This window comes from Lagopus muta, chromosome 16 (genome assembly GCF_023343835.1).
Source record: "Lagopus muta isolate bLagMut1 chromosome 16, bLagMut1 primary, whole genome shotgun sequence".
In the NCBI taxonomy this organism is placed as follows: Eukaryota; Metazoa; Chordata; class Aves; order Galliformes; family Phasianidae; genus Lagopus; species Lagopus muta.
Genome location: NC_064448.1, coordinates 1,535,728 through 1,556,156, shown reverse-complemented (window position 1 = coordinate 1,556,156; position 20,429 = coordinate 1,535,728). Strand labels below are relative to the sequence as shown.

General features: G+C 40.9%; 2 protein-coding genes across 3 annotated transcripts in view; one reads left to right on the top strand and one right to left on the bottom strand.

Annotated features, from left to right (window-relative positions):
- DOK5 (docking protein 5) overlaps window positions 1-20,429 on the bottom strand; it is a 514,932-nt gene that overhangs the window by 135,564 nt on the left and 358,939 nt on the right. The gene's annotated exons all lie outside the window — the stretch shown is intronic.
- The window catches only part of BCAS1 (brain enriched myelin associated protein 1), a 38,138-nt gene that overhangs the window by 8,147 nt on the left and 9,562 nt on the right, over window positions 1-20,429 (top strand). Inside the window, exons 4-9 of the mRNA XM_048963020.1 lie at window positions 3,589-3,747; window positions 4,316-4,360; window positions 8,116-8,253; window positions 10,979-11,014; window positions 11,355-11,558; window positions 17,119-17,283. Coding sequence (XP_048818977.1) covers window positions 3,589-3,747; window positions 4,316-4,360; window positions 8,116-8,253; window positions 10,979-11,014; window positions 11,355-11,558; window positions 17,119-17,283 — 747 coding nt within the window. The remainder of the gene's footprint in view (window positions 1-3,588; window positions 3,748-4,315; window positions 4,361-8,115; window positions 8,254-10,978; window positions 11,015-11,354; window positions 11,559-17,118; window positions 17,284-20,429) is intronic.

Here is a 20,429-nt window from a genome sequence, read left to right as displayed (position 1 = left end):
TTGCTGAGACTGTAAACAGAATGCAAAAGGTCACAGTTCGTTCTGTGGAAGGACCATGGCATGAAATGTTTTCTAATTAAATAAGCTGAAGTGACTTTAATTGGGAGTCTGAGTTACAGACTTGCTGGTGAATGGGAAAGACCAATCAGGCATTTCTGATGAGCATCCATCAAGGGATGGGAACAGGACAAGAAATTCTAAAGCTTTTTTGCTAGTTCAGATGAATTAGAACTAGTGCTCATCTGGAGGACTGTATCATAAGGGAGAGTGACATTTTTAACCTTATCCTTGAATTTTCTGATGATAATTCTTGTCTTTCAATCCTCAAATATACAAAGGAAGGAGTATGTGCTGGGGACAGGGAAACAGTTGACAAGGGCATTTCCTGGGAGAAAAGTAGCAGCTGAACACTCCTGGTATTTGCCAGACTTCAACTGCATTCCTAAAACAAAAGCTGAGGCTCTGCCTTGCAGTTCAGTTGCTTTGTTTCTTCTAAAGTTGCTCATTCTCATGTAGGATGGAGAAATGGCCAAATCTAAATTAATTACTGTTACTTTCTTAACTCTGAACTGTTACCCAATAACCATAGTAAAAATCCAGACATTGCTGCTCACGGTTTCTTTAATTTCTTGTTGGATGATGGCTTGTAGTATTTGTAAAAGAAAAAGACGACTTTCCCTGAGTTGAGTGCCAGCACATAACAAGCAGCATTGCTGGTAAGTAAGAGAGATTCCACAGTTGTAGCTTAAGAGCTGCACAAACATTCTGTGTTTGGTGAAACACTCTTTATTTTTGTGGTCTACAAAACTACATTCAGAAGACAGCATAATTAAAACAAGGACAGAATTCATGAATTCATGAAGCATTTACTATGTAAGCCAAAGAAAAGATAAATTATATGCCTGTAATGTTTCACTGAGCCGTGATTCATACAAACAAAAGTGCTGGCAGTTCTTTTGATATGTTTTCCTAATGACTGAACTGAAATGACAGTGTAAGTACTTAAGGTGTTTATTACCCCCAAGCTTGGATCCCCCAAGAAATGAATTGAACGTTTGCACAGGATCTGTTAACTTCTAATGGTGACTTTCTTCTGTTACTCTGAGAGTTTTCTTTCATTAGTATTTGCCTTTAGGGCCCTGCACAATGCCTTACACAGTGAGCTGCTGCAGAGCCTTCTGTGGTCATTGGACAATGGCTCTTAAAATGCCTTATTGTAGGACTCTATGCTATCTCTCTTTGATTTATATGCTGAACCTGACTCTGTACTCCTTCCTACAGCAGTGTTTCCATGAAGGCAAGAAGGATCACTGCATCTATGCAAGGCCAGCTTTGACTGAGTTATATCACAGTATCTAGTGGCAGGTCTGGCTTGGGACTCCTGGCCTGGGAGCTCTGTGTGCCGTGGGTTGCTTGGTGGCATCTCTGTGCTCTGCATGCCAGAATGCAGGAATTTCTGGATTGAAGCACTGTGCCTCCAGCTCTTCATGATCTGCAATAGCTTTTACATTTGCTGGGCAGTTTAGAATTAGCATGGAGACACTGCTAGTACTGCCAGTGGTCGTGACTGTCACTTGTGCAATAGGTTCAGATAGAAGTTTCTGCTCATAATAGCTATTTCCCTTGATGTTTAGCAGCTTTCTTCTTCCTAAATGATGTGCACAGCCTAAGCAGGGAGAGCTCAGATCTGAGCATGTGTAAAAATGTTTTTTTTTTTAATAGCATCAAACACTTTGTTAATGAAATCTTGTTTAGTGATGCATGTTCCGCCTAAATGGTGACCTACTCTGAGAACGTGGGTCTCTTGCCTCATGCTTTTGTTGCCCCTTACATATCTGAAATAGAGCCAGCATTTTTCATAAAACCAGCACTCTTTAGATGGCATCCCTGGAGGAAGGGCTGCCAGAGCTGGCATGTCTGCATGCATTCTGCATGGGACATATTGTTCTTGGAACCACTTGGGCCTCTAACTGGCAGCTGGACAAAGTGCTGTGTTAGGACCTTGAAAGTAACTCCTAAATAGCCTGTTAAACTTCTGAGCTACTGTGCTGTGTTTCTTCATGGGTAAATTTGGAACATAGTGGGTGGAGAATTACAGAATTCTGTTCTTGTATGTAAAGCTGTCTGTTTAGCTCCTTAAAAGCTGCATCAAGATTGGTCACTCTGAGTTCATTTTTTCTATTGCCAGGTTAACCTCCTGAAGTCTTCACTCAATTATAGATGCTTATTCTCCTCTTCTAAAAGATGTACAAAAAAGTAGACTCTTTAAAAGTCCTATAAAAATACTGCTTTTAAATCCCTTGGTTGTAGGAAAAAGGTTCATGAGCACAATTTAATATTCTTCAACATTTTTTTCTGGTCAAAATCAAATGAATATTTATATTTGGAAGTTTAGGAAAATAAAAAAAAATTAAATGTTGGTGTTAATTAAAACTATAGCCAGTCCTTGAGAGACAGTATTTCAAAGATGCTGTGCACTGGAGACACCTGGTCAGGCTCTTCTGTTTCTTGTCTTAATTTCATTTCTGGATTCATCTGGGTATCTGGTGCTCTAACAACTCCTCCTCTACTTGTGCCTCCTACTGACAAGATGTGTACTGCTGTCTCTTTGGGGATGACAGCTTCTGGAGAAATACAGCATGGCTGGGATGCTCCATTTAGTGAAGTCCAGGTCACCACCATGCTGAGCACAATTACTTCTCTAACAGTGACTGATCCACTCTCACATTTATGGCGTACAGATGAACAAAAGGAAAGAATATTATTCGTAAGACTTGGATATTAATAACTAGATGCTATTAATGTTGGTCTTTAAAGAGATGTTGAATAGGACATCAGGACTTGTCTTAAGATGATCTCTCCTGTGAAAGGTTTGTGTTGCCATTATCTGTGCAGGTTGAAAGCAAAAGTGCAGAATGGCATGACAGTTTGGTGTAAAGGGGCTCTAGGCTCTCCAAAACTGATCTAAAAGACATTTGTCTCAGTGTCTGAATAGGAACAAGGTGGTTTTCAAGAATATTACACACTTGTGAGTGCTTAAGCACTGGAATACTATTTTTGGGATCTGGTAAATGTAATTCCAGAAAAAGAGGAGACGGCTCAACCCGGCTCAAAAGCATTACTTCGAGTTGTTGCTTTTTTCTTTTTAATCTATACCACGTTTGTATTTGCAAGATAATTTATTTCTGGAGTTGCAGTATAACAGGGTGTTGGAAGAAATCTTTGTATGGTACAATCAGACACTGAGCCATCAAAGGCTGAAATCTCAGTATTTGTTTCTATTCACAAGTTCGGCCTTGGAAAGAGAAAAGCAGTTTTGTTTGGGATGCTGTGTGCAACTTTACTTCTGTTATACTTGGTAGCTTGGAACAATGCTCCTCCAATCAACAACAAACACTGAATATATTAGAAAAGAGGGGAAAGAGCTGTATAAATGCTCGATTGTTCAGAAGACGTAGGCTGGAGAAATATGGTTGGAATTAAGGTTGTGACTCTGAGGAACATAATGCAAGTCACAAATGTTACTTTCGCATTCCTCTGCAAAGTAAGCAGGCTGAGACTGAGGGAACTCTGTCCCCGTTTTTTTAGGAGATAGATGACTGCAACCAGAGGGACCTGCAGCAGGACTCAGCAGGTGTCAGCGGTCTCCCTGCTGGGCAGCCTGAAAAGGCAGAGGTAAAGCAAGACAACTCCCAGGCAGCTATTGCAGTGGACAACAACTCCGTCATGAGTTTCCTTAAAACACTGGTAAGCACTGCTCTTCTTCTTCATCTGGGAGTTCAAATTGATTTCTTATACAAAATCCCACGTGGCCATGATCAGCTTAATGCAATGTACTCACTGTCATGTGCACTGAGGAATAACGAAGCCAAACAGATGCCTTAGAGAATGGTGTGAGAGGTACAGAGAGTTGCAGGCACAGTGCAGTTGTGAGTTAATGATGCTGACCTACTCTGAGACCATTCCCTGCTGCACGGACACCTGCGGACCTGGAGGCATTTGGCTGCCTTAAATATCTTGTATTGAAGCACTGATTTTTAAATTTTCTAGTAGTTTTCACTTTTATGGTGTTACTGAATTTTATACAACCAATATAATTTTTGCTCTATGTATCTTTCATCTGTGCTACTGCCTTTAGGTTACCCTTCAGACCTTTGTTTTAGAAGTTTTCCCTTATGTGGGGAAAAAAGTCTGTGCCTTTCACCTTTGTATTCAGGAAAAAGAAATCGACTTACTAGAACCAAACAGATGATCCTTCAAAGCTTTTGGAAGATTTAGATACAACTTTTTTTTTTTTTCCTCGAATGTATTTAAGGTCTCCCCAAGCAAAGCTGAAGCCAGAAGTGAACCTGAAGACAAGGTAGGCAGATCCTCATTCTTTCACTGATAAATGTATGGGCTTTAATGCAAGTATTTCTTCATTGTGTTTGCTTCCTCCCATGCTGATATTATCATTTGCAGTAATTTAAAATGTTATTCCATCTGAATAAGTTGGAAAGAAAGATGAGCATGAATAAAGAGTAACTCTATCTCATACACTGCAGTCAAGATCAGTAGTGTCTTCTGTAAGACTTGTATCCTGACAACGTTTTTGTTTGTTAGTGACTTGTCCTTGCAATGGAATCTTCCTGAGCCCACAGAAGCCCCTGTTTCTCATGGAGCTGGGTAAAGCACATGGCTCTTCACATGCTGTTCCTCACAGCACAGGCCTTAGGAAGCTGAGGGAGCTGCTATGGGCAGCACTGGGACTTGCAGAGAGAGAGAGAGCTGTACTTCCCAAAGCCACTGAGGATTCTTCTACCTAGGTGCAGCAATGAGGATCTGTTTGCTTCCCAGACTCAGACCTCAGTGGGGTGCACCTAACTCTGTTCTAAAGGCTGTTCTAATGCAGTACTGCAGGCTGCCTGCGAATGCTTTTAATGTTCCAGCTGGGAGATCAACTCCATATTGTTTAGAAACAGATGTACAATGCTACCCCCAAACTGCTCCTCTTGCAGTGGGCAGACATGGCCTCTTGTTTCCCTTAATAAACCATTTTTTTTTTTCTTGGATTCCACTGGCAGGAGGAGACTTGTTTCCAGCATGTGAGCAGTGAGGGTCCTTTATGTGCGAATTCAGAAAGACTTCACTATTATGGCCTTTCTTTATTACATGATGAAAATCTCAAATGGAGTCAATGTGCTTACCAAGTTTGTGAAAACTGCGAGGGCTGTAAAAAACTTAGAGTTGAAAATATAATGTTTTAGAATGGAAAAAAAATGTAGGTGTTGAAAGATTTCTCCTTCCCCCTTCTTGCCCATTGTTAAATTCATGCCACAGCTTATAACAGTTTCAACAGAAGCTGAATTGTGAGACAATCTGCATTAAGCTGCCTTCTCCTCTCTTAGTGTTCCAGAAGCCTACAGGCACATCACAGGCTGTCCCAAGGGCTGGGAACACCCAGATTAAATGTGCTTACATTGTTTTGACTAGAACAACTTCTTTTTTTTCCTTGCTATGCCTATGAAAAAATCTAACACCAAGAATAAATCCCTAGAAATGTTATTTCCACTCACCTATCAGGTAACAAATTACTTCTGGCATCAGCATCTTTTTCTATCCCATTTTTGACCTTTTTGTCCAATTCTGTTTCTATTGAATTGTACTACAATGAAGTTGTTTTTTTTTCCAGAACATTTTTTCAGCTCAGTTCTGGGAGCTGTTAATCAAAGTTGATGCTTTCTAAGAGATTCAGAAAAGGCGGTGCAAACTTGCCCCTTCAGTGTGAGACTCTTTCAGTGGCTCTTTCAAGAGCTTTTGAGAGCTCCAGCTGCTCAGTGTGGTTTCCATACATTATCATGTGCTCCTGCAACAGGTCACTGGTGAAGGTGTGCTATAATATAGAAACAAATATGCAGTTGGGGTTTGGTTTGCTATCACACCTATGAGGGTAAACAAATTCAGATGACTAGCAGGATATGCAAAGGTTTTATATACTGTGGTGAATGTGAGTTGCTTTTCACAAAGAATTTCTGTATCGTCACTAGTGTATGTCTGATCTGAAGAATGACATTTTCACTATATCCAAGAAAAATGTATTAAAATGGGTAATGTCAGCTATCAAATTGTTACATTTTCTGTGGCAGTTGATGTGCATAATGAAATAATGGTCACTTTCACCTCTGAAAACACTTTGTCTTAGATGCATTTCCAAGTGTGGCTGAGCCTTTCCCAAGCTCCAGAGGGCTTTGGTTGGTTTGCTTGGTTTTTGTTGTTGTTTTGCATTGCTTGGCTGGCACTGAGGCCACTGCATTTGAGTCCCAATTGTGTTGTTGCTTATGCATCTGCTTTGCAGGAAGGACTTGGGTTTTATCACCCATGGGTTGGTACATCCTAAGTGACTCGATAATGTTTTCTCACTGCTGAAAAGACAGGTTTTCTTCTGATTATTATTATTTATTTTTTTTTCCTGATAACTTGGAGAAATCATACCACCACCAAGTTTGGCTTCATGCTCCATACTGGCTATGTAGCAATATGCTTTTATCAGGGATGCCCCTGGCTTTAATTGGCTGCCTAAAGATGTGTGCTTTCAGCAGCACGGGCACACCCTTCATGGCTGTCACTCCATCCGTGCAAACATAGAGTTTAGCCTCCAGAGTAAACAGTGCTCAACTGAGTCATAGGGGTGAATTGATCCTTTGTAAGTTTGTACTAACCAAAAGGCATTCATTTGGCTCCAGAACATCTCAAGTCTTCCCCAGTAGGTACTGACAGGACACACATGGGAGAAGCCTGTAATTGCACTGAATGAAACTATCCTGAAACCAAGATTTCGACTCAACATGCTCACAAGAGTTGCACTGTGTGTTTTGGATCTTTTCTCCTGTCCTGTTAGTTGCTGTCAGCCGCAGTGCTTGATGCTTTATGGTGTGGATTCTACAGACTGATTGATTTCTTTGGAGTTCAGTCACTTGTTTCTGTAGCTCCTAAAACTTTTGGTCAGTTTGTTTCAAAGCTCCCAGGAGAGTGAGTGCTTATTTCTAACTGAAATGTGATGAAAATATTTTTTAAATTAAATATTGGACTGTTTAATATTAAATCAGGAAACAAATTGTATGAGGAACGTGTTATGGGAGACAAGAATGATATCCAGGATACCAGCAAGTATCAGCTTAAAATATTACGTGTTCCTTTCTAGTAAAGTAATAACAAATGCATCTCAGTGCTTCAAGACTTGATGCTGAAATCCTGCAGTGGGAAGAATGCCACCCTGTTTGTGGTTAGTCACACACTGTGGGCGTGTGCTCCAGGCTGCCAGCACAGCTCACACTTGTGCTGACTTGTTTGTATGTTGCAGCTCATTTAAGCAATGCTTTTCGGTTTTCCCCCTTTTTTTTTTTCTTGTCAAAATACATGAAAGTAATGGGGAGGGAAATAAAAATACAAATATCAGTGTTTTTCTTGGATTTGTAGCTCTTTGTAATGGATTTTGCAGTGAGGTGCTCACATCTTTAGAGATCCTGTTTCCAACTTCCGTGGGCAGTGACTTGCAAAAAAAAGAAGTGCCCTTTGAAGACATTTAGAAGGGAGTGCAAGAAAACCAATGCTTTTTGATTCAACACTTGTAATATCATTATATCATTTCTGATATTCTTATATCTCTCTGATATTGTATATATATGTATATAGTGTGAACTTGTAATATTTCATGTGGTATCTCATGAATATTGATATTGCACATTCCAGAAATACTTCATTATGCACAACATTAAGTCTGTAGAAAACTGTTTAGTATAGTCTCAAATATTTATATATTTACCCTGCTTAAACTTACAACCCCAAATTCCATTGGCTGCTTAAGAATTTAGGATGATGCACAAGTCTACCTTCAATACTTGAGTGAACTGATTCTATTTGGAATCAAGTGGATTTCTGTATCTTTTGTATTTCATTCATTACTTGTGAAAGTTTTGTTGAACTGAGAAATGACTTGGGGGTTTGGGGGGTAGAATTTGTCCAGAGTAGAAAGGAAATGTTTGCTTTAAAGTATATGAATGTTTGAATCTTTTTTTCATGAAACAAACTGTGCAAGTTCTTTAACAAGTGCTGATCTTAAATGATGTTGCACAAAAGGGGTCGAAAGCAGAACAAGGCCGTGGTGGGCAGCCTGCTCCGAAGACTGCAGAATCCCCAACCAAAGGAGCCAAGAAAAAGAAGGCAGAGAGTCCCAAGCTAGGACACAGCACGTTTAGCAAACTCTTTAGGCATAAGGTCTGTATGAAACCCGGGGATGAGCAGAACCCTGAGCAGTAACAGATGGTTCCTGCCCCAGGATGAAATCCTTAAATTTCTAACTGAACTGGGTCTGACCAGCTGCGCTTTGCAGTGCTCTGGAAACCAACAGTGAGCTTTTCTGTGCCACACGTTGCTGAAACAATCTCAGTGTGCAGTGCTGCACGTGTTAGACCATCTGTGTGGAGCCAGGATTCTGAAACCATCCCTGGAAGCTGCTGTGCCGTGGGCTGCCCAGGTCATGCTTACTAATGCTTGCTAATGTCACTGGCCTCTTAAAGAGAAAATAAAATGTACCGACAAGCAATGGAGCATGCAGACATGTCTGTGTCTGGGTTGCAGGGTGGATTTGAGAGCTCAATCCTACTAGTGTTTAAGGTTGATATTGACATGCACAGATCAGTGGCTAAAATTGTGACCTGATGAACTGGGATGTCCAACATAGGGTAGAAGAAATGAGAAATGTCCTTTTAAAATGTTACTTTTCAAAACATAAAATTTGATAACTAATTATTAATAAAACTTAGTTTGGATGGGAAAAACTTAAATTCCAAGGGTAACTTAAAGTAACTTAAAGTAGTCTGAGAAGCACACTTCTCATGCAAATGGTGGTTTCCAGTTTTAAAATAACTGAAACTTTTCACCATCCTCAGTGAAAGGCATTTCTGCTTTTTTCAGAGGAGGTTAATGTGCCTTGCTGCTGTGCAGCAGGGCAGCGGGGAGCTGTAGCTGATTAGCCCAAAGAATGCAGAAGCAGAGACCCTTGGGCTGGGGGAGGAAAGTAATTAATACTTAATGCTCATTCAAAACGCCCACAGGGCATCTGGGGCTCTGTATTCGAGGGTTATATCTGAGCACAAGGCAAGGGAGTTCTTTAATATTGTGGAAACAATTAAGTTCTTTCCACTGTCTTCCCGTTGTTGAGATTAAAACCATCATCCACTTGTCATTGAAGGAATCTTGCCAATGCATTAAGACTACAGTTCTTGCCAACTGCTTAAACAATTAAGATGTTATTGTTTACATGACACTGATTAATTTTTATTTAATACACTTAAAATATGAATTATTTCTCCATTGTTAATTAGGGCTTCTTCTAGGTTTAAAAAAAAAAAAAGGATCCGTAAACAGTTTTCTTTTTTAAGGCACTAAACCTCTTAAAGTATCTCAGTCTTGAGATGAGTTGTTAGGAGAAATGGCTCCTTTTTGCTTTAGGCTTTGATATGATTTTTTTTTTTTTTTTTTTTTTTTAATATCTGGGTCTGGAATGAGAGCCATTATCTTGAGGAAAAACAGTCCCTCTATTATTTTAAGATTAAAAAAACTTGTCTCATGTGACTTCACTGTTTTATTTACATAATTTTATTTCCATGCACAAAAATACAGAAAAAAAAAAAAAAGCAGGCTATTATTCATAATGTATTAAGAATAAACAAGATGAACTGAAATGGTGCTGCGTTTACTTGCAAGGCTGATCGAAAGTAGAAATTCAAATCAGAACACTGATGTGACAGGAAAGCCCTGAAATTATCACCTTTAGCTTTAAGGTTCTGCATCCTTGAAATGCCATGTGTGCTAACCAGATGAACAGGCAACAAATTGGTTTATTTGAAATGGTCACTTCAAGAGTGTAGATATTCATGTTTAATTCCAGGCACTTCACTGCTTCCTATGGAGGTTCTGTTTCTGCAGTCTTACAAAACTGCACGTATCTCTTAGTTAAGAAAAGAGTGACTACTGGGTTAAGAAAAACCTTGTTTCTCAGTGTCCTGTGTTTACATAAATCTGTACTAATTTCAAAGCAATGCACGAGCATCCTAACACAAATCTGTAACAAACCTGATGCACTGGGATTTGACCACTCAGCTTCAGACTGAGTTTGAATGGTGTTTCACAGCTGTCTGTACCTTTGTTCCCTTCCATGCATATCTGTGTTGCATGCCAGTTGTGTAGCATCTGACTTACAGAATTCTAACTGAGAAGAAGAGTTAATCACTTTCAGTGTTAGCACTGACATCAGCTCATGGCATTGACATTACTTTTTATCGTTTGTTCTGGCTCTTACTTTACAAAAACAAGTTGTTGGCTCCTGCAAAACAACTCTCACCAGCTCTCTCAAGAGGTCTGCAGGCAGTGCAGCAGGCTGCAAAACCTGGCTGCTGGGCTGACAATTACCTGAGATTGTGGCTTTCTATACCCTCTTCCATACAGAAACCTTCTGTTCTGTATCCCAGAGGGCAAAGCCTACTGCTGGAAGGCTGATGCTCATGTGCCAGTGACCAGCACACAGACCTGGTTCCAGTTTCCATGTGTGCATGGAAAGTGGCACAGACAGAGCCAGCTATGAAAATCTAATGTCTTAAACCCCTGTATTATGTCCTACCTGAAGAGATTAGGAATGTGTATGTAAACATACATTTATTTCCAAAAAAAAAAAAAAAAAAAACCAAGTTGAGGACTGCAAGCACAGCAGGATTAGCATGAAATGATTTAGCACCAGGCTGGGGAGTTGCTGTAGGTGGGACAGGCACAGGCAGTTCCTGCGGGCAGCCTTGCCTCTGTCAGGGATCAGTTTCCATGGTTGCAGGAGCCAGGACTTCCACAAACATTCACTAAAAATATGAGATATTGTGACAGACAATTCGTGAGCTGTGTAACTGAGCGCTGGTGTTGTCAGACTTGTCTTTCTTTTGTTTCCCTCCAGGCTGTGAAGGAGACCCAACAGACAACTAACACCAAAGTGAGTAGGATGATTCCAGTTATCTATGTATGAATAATGTAGTCTAAGGGTAATTATTCTCACTGTCATTCTCAGCTTCAAAGAGTGTTTAAGTTTTTTTTTTATCAATTAATCCTCTCTGTTAGGAAGGGTGGGTTGCTACATAATTTGCTTCCTCTGTTTGACACATCACTTCAAGACAGGGCAAGGCAGCTTGTAAGCTGCACCTTGCTGCTTTGCACGGCCGGTGCAGGGGCAGCCTGCTGTGCACCAGCCTTCTGTACCAGCTGATGCCCAAACACACTGCAGTCAGCTCATCATTCACGTGTTTCCAGCAGCTGATGTGTTTGTTTATTTCTAGATCAGTGAACAGCAACCTGTCACCTCTGTAAAATCAGACAAAAATGTTCCTTCTGCTCAAGAGCCGCAGACAGCTAAGCAGAGCACAAAGGCCCCTGAGCCCACAGCCCAGCAGCAGGCAGCAGCCACTGAAGCCCCCAGAGAGGCAGCGAAGGAGAAGGGATCATCCACTCCCATGCCACTGAGCAAACTCTTTTGGAAGAAGGTACGTCTGGGTTTTGAAGCTGGTCCGTCCCATTGCTCGCTCATCACCCAGTATCTGGAGGCACTGTGGAGTGTATGGTTGCAGTAAAGCAGGCAGATCTGCAAAGCTGAGCAGATCCTGCATGCTAAGTGCATAGGGACACAAATAATATATACAGCTGCTCATGTTTATACAAGCTTTGGGCAGTCACATCTACACCTTGCCAATAATGGCAATTGGGCTCCTCTGGAAAAATCCTGTAAAACCACTGTCTTTAAAACCCGGCTGTAGTATTTTAAAGTAATAATATTAGTGGAAAAAAAAGACAATCATCATTTCCACACACGTGTTAAAAATCCCAGAGATAATATTATTTATCAAGTTATCTCCTTAATAGAGATATAGATGTAGAAATGTAGTTTGTTTCTGAGAAATGATTTAGTTCTGGTGGGTCTGTTCTTATTCAGTAGAAAAGAAATCACAAGAGTGTATCAGTCTTAAAGTCTGGCAGTGGAGCTCAGTTGTTTACAGAAATGCATTTCCATGGGTTAAATTGCCATTTTGACTTAAATTGGGACTGACTGTTTCTGTGATCCTTAGTGCTTTACCAGCTGAAGGCTGCTGCTTTCCTTCTTTAAGAGAAGAGCTGGGTTAAACTTCACTGAAATGTTGGATGTGGGATAACTGCTTTCCTGGGCTTCTGTTCAAGTTCCAATCCCAGAAATGAAATGCTTCCAAATACACAGATGCAGACTGAGCAGCTAGCCCTGCAGCTGTATTTTCCTGTGGGCAGAGAAACTGGAAATGGTTTGGGTGTTATTTGCAGTTTAAAAAAAAAAAAGTTTAGATTTTTACAGAGTAAACAAGCTTGAAACATTTGTTATTGAGGACCTTATTTCCAGTGGAACTGGCTGAATTGGATAAGTAGAATGACAGGAAAACCTGTATAGGAGGAGGAGGGAAGGGAACATTTTTATGTAGCTGCTATTGCTACGGAAACCTCCTCTGTAGCTGAGTAGTCTGGCTTAGCTGAAAGCTAGGCTGGGAAGCAGGATGTATTGCTGAACATCAGGGTGAAATGAGGAGTCCTTCTGCTCAATGTTTGTATGCAGTTGCAGTGTAAAGCTGAGTAATAAATCGTGTCTGAACTCAGTGTTTTATCAATTGAAGTAACAAAGCCCTTTGTATTTAAGAAAGGAAAAAACATAAATGGGATTTTTTTCTTGTAGGAAAACAGGGAACTCAAAAATCTGGTAGAACCTCAGAAAGATTTCAAAACCTTATTTAGGAAGATCTGTTCAAACTGGTGCAGGTACGGATCTTTGGGGCTCTGCTTAATGTAGGTTCTGTCCTTAGTGATCACCATATGATCCCTGTGTTGCATACTGCAGTTAAATTAGGCCCACATAACCACCGTGTGGCTTTTTAACTTGTCAACAGTTCCCACAGAAGTTCTGGCATCTTGAGCACCTCAGGGCTGCACACTTCTTGCCAAAATCCTTTCACTTTTCTGCTCGTAATGCTGGATCTAATTTTACCTACGTAAAAATAAAGCTGTTTACCTTGCCACCAAAACCGCTAAGAATTACTTGAATCGTTGTACCAAATAAACTGAGCTGTATTAGTAGATGAAACCTGGCATCAAGCTTTGCAGAATAAGCTTTTTTTATGCTTAATGTGAACTTTTTGATTCTGGAATCACCCCGAGACCAATTATTTTTGCAAGTTTTCTGAGGGTAAGCTTCTGCAATACAAAACCCAATGTGGTCCTTAGGATTTAAAAAGTAAATAAATAAAACCTGCTTGCTTGAGGTTGAATCCTTACCTATGGAAGTCTCAAGTTGCTTTGCTGGATTATCTTGGCAGACAGTAACTCTCTCCTTTGAGAGATCTGGGTAACCCAATCAGCTTGAGGCTTTAAGAAAAGGCATAATGTATGATGGCTCTTAAAGTAGAGGTTAATCTCCAGCTTGGATTGCTTTGAGGATTCTCTCAGTTTGCTTGCAGTGTTTTGTTTTGCTGAGTTTCTTTCTGGCATGCTGAATGCACAGCTCGATTGCTAGGGGGAGCAATGATGCTGACAGCTGTTCCATGATTCAGTCCTGGGTAGTTCTTTTGAACTAACAAATAGCAACTGCAGCACTCCGAATTCAGACCAAACTGCTCTCCTTCCAGGCAGACTCTCAGATATCTGTCTTCTGATGAGCTTTCACTTCAAAGCACAGCTAATGAAGTGACTGTCAACGTGTTGCAGTTAATGCTGCAGCTCCGGCTGGATGTGGATATGTATGTTAGGAAGAGAAGTCCTCATTCGGCTCTGCAGGTTGAAACTGCTTCAGCTCTATTCACACCATTTCCTGATTGTTCCATATGAGAACATTAACAAGTGTTACTTCACTGTTTGTCATCGAAGCATTTCTAGCAAATGTTAGGGAATATTAAAATAAAGTTACAGATCATAATTTCACATATCTGTGCTGAAAACCTTGGTTCAAAGCCTTGTAGATGTATGATCAGGGCAGAGAACTGCAGCACTTCCTTTACATCAGATCAAAAGTATGCAAGTAAAGAATGGAGGAAATCTCAGAGCATTGAGACAGCTGTCTTTAAAAATTAAAATTAAAAGTTGTCTTTAAAAGCAGATCTATTTAAGGAAAAAAAAAAATAGAGTTGATGCATTGCAATCTGTTGCCATACAAACACAGCAAAATAGTGTTCTTCTTACTGGGGAGAATTTATGTACCAATAATACAAATAGCCATCAGGTTAGCTATTAAGTGAAGCAGAATGACACCTTTTACTGCTGATCCTGCAACCATACTGTGTCATTGGGAAAGCAAAGATAAATTTTTGGACAGAGCTTGCAGGATAAATGTTAAAATCACCCAGGACTTATGAAGTTCCCATCATAGTTTACCTGCTCTGGACCTGGAACACACGCCCTGGCAGGCAGAACAGAAGGGGATTCTGGTCCTTTTTTGCAAGGTGAGGATCTGGAGATAAACTAAATTCTGCAACAACCTTGTCTGATAGAGCACAGATTAAAATAACTGAGTAGCTAAATGGTTTATCTGTTTCAATCAGTAAATCACAATTAGGTACACTAAAGCAGAATTCAAATCTTCCTGGAGGCTTCTGAGTAACTGCAAGAAATGTACAAAGAGACACCGATTACTTCAAAGAAATCCATCTCCCTGAATAGTCAACTGTTAGCTCTCTTCTCTTTTAAATAGGCAGTGCTTCTCGGTCTGGCATTTCCCCCAGGACACATTTGTCAGTAGTGACACTGATGCCATTGCGCAGATGTAGCTTGAGAGACAAACCTCATCTGGGTTGCAGCTGTAACAGAATAACAGGAATATGATCCCAAACTGCAGTCACTGAACGATGAGCTCCCAGAAGTCAGGCTGCTGCGTTATTGAGCCACTCCTCCAACTCAAGCAATGAACTGTTTTCTTCAAGCAAACAGACAGTGAATGACTTTATGTGAATGAGACAGAAGTATAGATTAAAATTATTAGGCATTATCTCTGAAATATTCACAAATATAAATTAAATCTACAATTCCATGGGAAGGAGGCTGTGCTGCTGTCATCTCAGGTGGGGACGAGGGATATTTATTCCTGCATCATTCCTGTCATCTCCCAGAGTCACCTCATCCATAAAAAAGGAGCAAAAAACACCAGAGAAGCTGTTGTGCTGCTCTTGAAGCACATGTTGAGTCCATGCCTTGCACATGGCTGCAGCCCTGGTCTCCATCTCAGAGCATATCATAAAGCTAAAGGTATAAAGCTAGGAGGGAAGAAGTGCATAAATATATGGAATGGCTTCTGTTAGAAGAAGTACATAAACTCAGAGTTTTTTGGCTCAAAAAAGTTGGCAGAAAGGAAGGTGATAGCAACATGCAGAATGACTGCTGGAGCATGAAATGTGAATAGGAAAGATCAGCTGTTATTGCTCAAAATAAAAGCAGCAAAGTACCAAATGGAAGTATTTGATGATAAAAAGAAAGTACTTACCAAATAACACGTACTTCAGCTGCAGAATTTTTTGCTGTGGGATGCTGCTGGGTGTCAGGAGTCTACATCGACGAGTCTACATTGACTCCTAGTGTTTAGCTAAGTTTGTGTAGGAAAAGTCCATTGGGGACTATTAAACCAGATGTACTACATGGCAATCACTGAGTGTAAGAGGGCAGCAGTGCTGAAAGCTGTTGCTGTAGGAGGCATCCCTGTTTGGTCAGAGATGACATCTGGTGCTGCAGGGCACCTTTGGTCTTGTCCTCTAAATAGTTATGTTCTGCATATGACTAAAATTACTTTTATTAAAACAACTGAGTATGCACTAAATGTGAGTTCCTAGATAGATATGCTAAAATCATCAAACATAAATTATTCTGCTTTACTTACAGTAGTTGTTTCCTTTTGCTGTCAGCATACATTTCAGCTGTAACTGCTATGTATTTAACCAGAAACCTGTGTTTAAGATGGCAATAATGAGTGACTGCTTCTGTTTGATTTGGTATTGAAGGCTGTGTATTGAAGGTGTAACTTATGCTGTGTGTATTGCTTTGTGTGCCTTTTTGCAAAAGGATACAGCATGACAAAGTGCTGGCTTCCGTTCAGATTACCTGGTTATTAGCATAATAGCTTCTTTATGGCAGAAAGGAAGATGCTTCTTCATACAATTACAGTGGGATGGGAATTAATTAGTGGTTCTTGAGGGCATGGGAGAATGTTACTTACCAGGGCATTTATCGAAGGCAGAAGAAGCAGTGAAGGAGATGTATGCTCCATCTCCTGCAGCAGAAATGAGCTCCTGTTCATTCTGTTCACTGCGGATGTTTTTGTTGTTCCTTTAAACTCACTGAAATCTCCCTGGATAGCTTTGAAATGAGCTGTGGAGATGAATGAAATCTTATGGGGATGCATATTTCCAAGGAGCCACAAGCTGCATGCCCCTTCATGAAGTGTTTTATAATAGGAGGAACTTTCCAGCCGTTCACAAAAGTGCAGCAGGGCTCAAAACCCTTCTGTAAGGGTACCCAGCAGAGCTTCCTGAACTCAAACAGGGGCCAATACTGCATAGGGGTGGCCTCTGGGATTAGGTGAGTTAATAAATGAGCTACGTGAATGCCCTGTATCTCAAGCAGTCATTTAGCTTTCCATCTGGGAGAGGAAACCAGCACTGTGAATGTGAGAATGTCTGCATTTTGCTGTCAGAGAAGGGTGCTGATCAGAGTTCTGACTACTGGTGTCCATGTATTTGTGTTGTTCCTTTTTGAATTACATCATCATATTCCTGCTTCCATATGTGACCACCTGGGTCTGGCACTGCTCATTTTTACTGGTTATAGCAAGTGTCACCACCTCATACTGCATCCTCCTACAAGTAATTTCATTTAAATTTTCTCTTTAAACTGCAGCTGAAGACAAATTACTGTGTTTAGGAACGCGTACCACCACTGGCTACTTTGTAACTTTTGTTTTGTTTTGTAAATCCGAAATTACTGATTACTCACTGATTAGTCTGTATTTATTTTTTTCCTGCACTCTTAATGTCTTCTCAAAACAATCCCTAGAACGCATCGGAAGAAGCAGAGTTTGCTCACAGTGAGAAAGCAGACACATCTCTAGAAGCTGTGACTCCCGACAAAGATGAGAGGAGCCCAGAAGTGCTGGAAGTGAAACCTAGAAGAGAAGAAAGCAAAACCCCCAAAGCAAACCTGAGGAAGTTTTTTAAGCTGGTAAGCAGAGCGCGGCGAACTGCAAGCGGGTCGCTGTGTCCGACGCAGGGCTCAGACGCGTACTGCAGCGCCCCCTGGCGGCGCGGCGTGGAACGTCCCCGTGCTGCCGGCCGGCCCTGCCTCCTGCTGCGGCACGAGCCCTCAGTGCAGCTCCGTTAGCTGCACTCCACATGCAAAGGGAGAGCTGCTGCTTCGAAGATGTTACGAAATAGGTGAAATAAAGGCACAGAGTCTCATCCTCTTTCTCAGAAGAGAACTGGAGGGGAGAAGGAAAGCAGTGAGGTGATGAAGTGGCAGCTGTTGGCGTGCAGTGATAGGCGTGGAGAGCTGAGAAGTCTCTGTGCAGATGGCAGGGTTCCTCCAGAGGTTCTGGAGTGGTGTCCAGAGAGCAAAGTCATCCCAGTCCAGAAATAACGTTTCTGATTAAATGAATTGTTGCTGTTGCAAACCTGAGGATTTTTATACCACAATTGATCTATTTTGGCAAGCTTTGCCCATTTATATGAAAGAATTTAATTTTTAGTCAGTGCTGTTTTATTTTCAAGCACCTACATGGTGTGGGTGTCAGAGTAGTTTATACATCAAAAAATGAGGTGTTTTTTTTTCCTTTCTTATAATGCCATGCAGTAGCCCAAGTTTTCCACACGATCACAGCTATGAATTGTCACATTGCCAAAGTTTGAAATTAACGAGTCAGACCCTAGGATGCAAAAGCAACACTCCAAATCTCTCCCCACCCATCCCCTGAGTTTGGCAATGTTTATGGCTTTATGGTTTTTGATAGCTTCAGCCCAACCCATGGTAGGTGCCTTTACTTTTTTCTTCTGGTGTTACTTTGCTACACAGCCCGTCTGCTGGATTTGAGTATCTCAACCATGATTTGTAGGATCAGCCAAGGCGCTGTAAACCCAACAGGCCTTTGGTTCCAAAAGGCACTTTAATAATTTGTCTGTTAGGAATAAGGAATATGCATCCAACACTGAAGTCTGCGACAACTATGACTTCAAGTCATATAACCCTACCAAGAAAGAAAAAGCACTGTTTGAAAATAAAGCTATGTTCCACACCCATCTTAGTCACTATGGAAAAAAACAGCTGTGTTCAAAGAGCAGAGGGTTAATCCACAGTTTGGCCCAGACAGACAGAAGTAGAATGTAGGCAGACCTTCAGACAAGTGGTTTTGTGGCTTTTTGAAGCACTTCATATTCGTCTACTCTACTTTTGGCCATCGATTTCCAAGCAGATCCTGAATACTGAATATAATTTTTGCCCTTTGATGTGTGTCCCAAGCAGTTTCCTTTGAATAACTTTTGGATTGCTGGATAACTGCCATGATGTTGCACAGAATCCAAGCCATGTAGCTGTCATGCAGCTTTGTGCTGTGTAACAGCACTAAGGAGTATGTTCTGATGTCAAATCCCCCTGTTGTGTTATCTAAATGGGCCATGTCTACACAAACACAAAATCCAGGGCTGCTAATTGGAAGTCAGTCATTTCTCATTAATCAAATCAAATAGCTGTCTTACCACGTGCAGAGTGGGATAAGCCTAACCCACTCCAGGTGTTTCAGTGGCAATGGTGACATGTGAGCCATTCCCCCCTATGCCCTGTGGAAGCAATGAGGAGAGGTGAGCAGTCCAAGAGTCCCTTTGGATCTAGACCACATCAGATGATTTGAGCCTTTAAAATTCCCATTTTCTTCGTGTTTATATACAGGAATGCAAGTTTAAGTAAGAGAAATCATTTCAAAATGTCTCTTGTGGAGGTAAGAGAGTATAAAATAACATTCTTTAATCCAAATGAGCAGGATTGCTAACTGTAAACTGGGACTGAAAGTCCTTGTCCTTAGCCAGGAAGATGCTGAGCAAAACAGGTGGTCTGAAAGTGCCGTGAGTGTGGTCTGTAAATAAAATAACCTGTTTCTGGGCTAACAAAGATGCTCTGAGGCAGAGTAAGTAACTAACAACATTTTCCAAATGGTATCTGCAGTGGTAGGGATTATTCTGCAGCAGCTGTGCTAGCCTGCTGCCCCATATAAATATCTATGTAATTAATTGTAGCCTGAATCAAGTTGTCTCATCCTAGTTTTCCCATATTATTTACAAAAATGTGGCAAGTTTATTGCTTGTCACAACCTGCTCCCATCTGAAGATGTGATGATCCAGCCTTATTGCTGCTGGAAGCAGAAAGTATTTTCAGGAAGTTTCCAGCAATCCTAAACAACCAGAAGTGGGAACAGGGAGTCAGCAGTGCTCTGCAGAGACGTCCTTGGGTCATTAAGTCCAAATTTCACTGTGGTTGAGAGGAGACTTTGTGTAGGCAAAGTTTGCAAGATGTTTGTGCGATTATTTGTGCTTTTCTGGTGCGAGTTGAGGAAGATGATCTAAGGTCAGCTAAAGCTTTTTTCACTTAAAAATAGATTTAAAAAGAAGGGGAGGTTGCCATTATACTATAAGCTTTCTTAAAGTTAGTAAATATTTCTGAAGGCACTTAAAGGCTCGCTGACACAGAACTGCAAACTAAACCTTACCTCCATTCATCTTCATGCACTCTGGGACCGAGTTTCTGTGCTGCAGTGTGAGGGCAGCCCACGGTGCCTCCTCTCCCCCATTTCTACCACAGATAAAGATTCATGAGCGTAAATGTGCAAAGGGCTGAGCAGAGGCTCGCTCCAGAAGGGATATTTCCCCCTGTGACAATTGATTAATGTGACAATTAATTAATTGCTGTGGAGCAGTTCAGCTTTCTCTCATGCTGCTGCTGCTACATACTGATTTTTCTGTGGCTTCATAGGAAAATCAGAGACTGAAACAAGCCCTTGCAATAACAGCACACATAGGATCGAGCAGAAAATGTGTTTCAAGTAACAAATCTGTAAGCTGCATAAAACCACAAATCATCCTGTTGTACCTTTAGAGCAAAAGTCACACCCTTTCATTGTTTTCAATGAGCATAGGCAATGAAAAATGACATTTGAATTTGGGCACGTTGAAATTCTGGAGTTTATGCTTTGCTGCTAAACTCCGTGGCTTATGTGGTACTGCAGGGAACACCACGCTGAACCCTCTAACATGCTTTTTAATTAAACATGTGCATACACTTCCTTTGTATTACTAATTGTAACTGAACTTTAGTGATCAAAAATC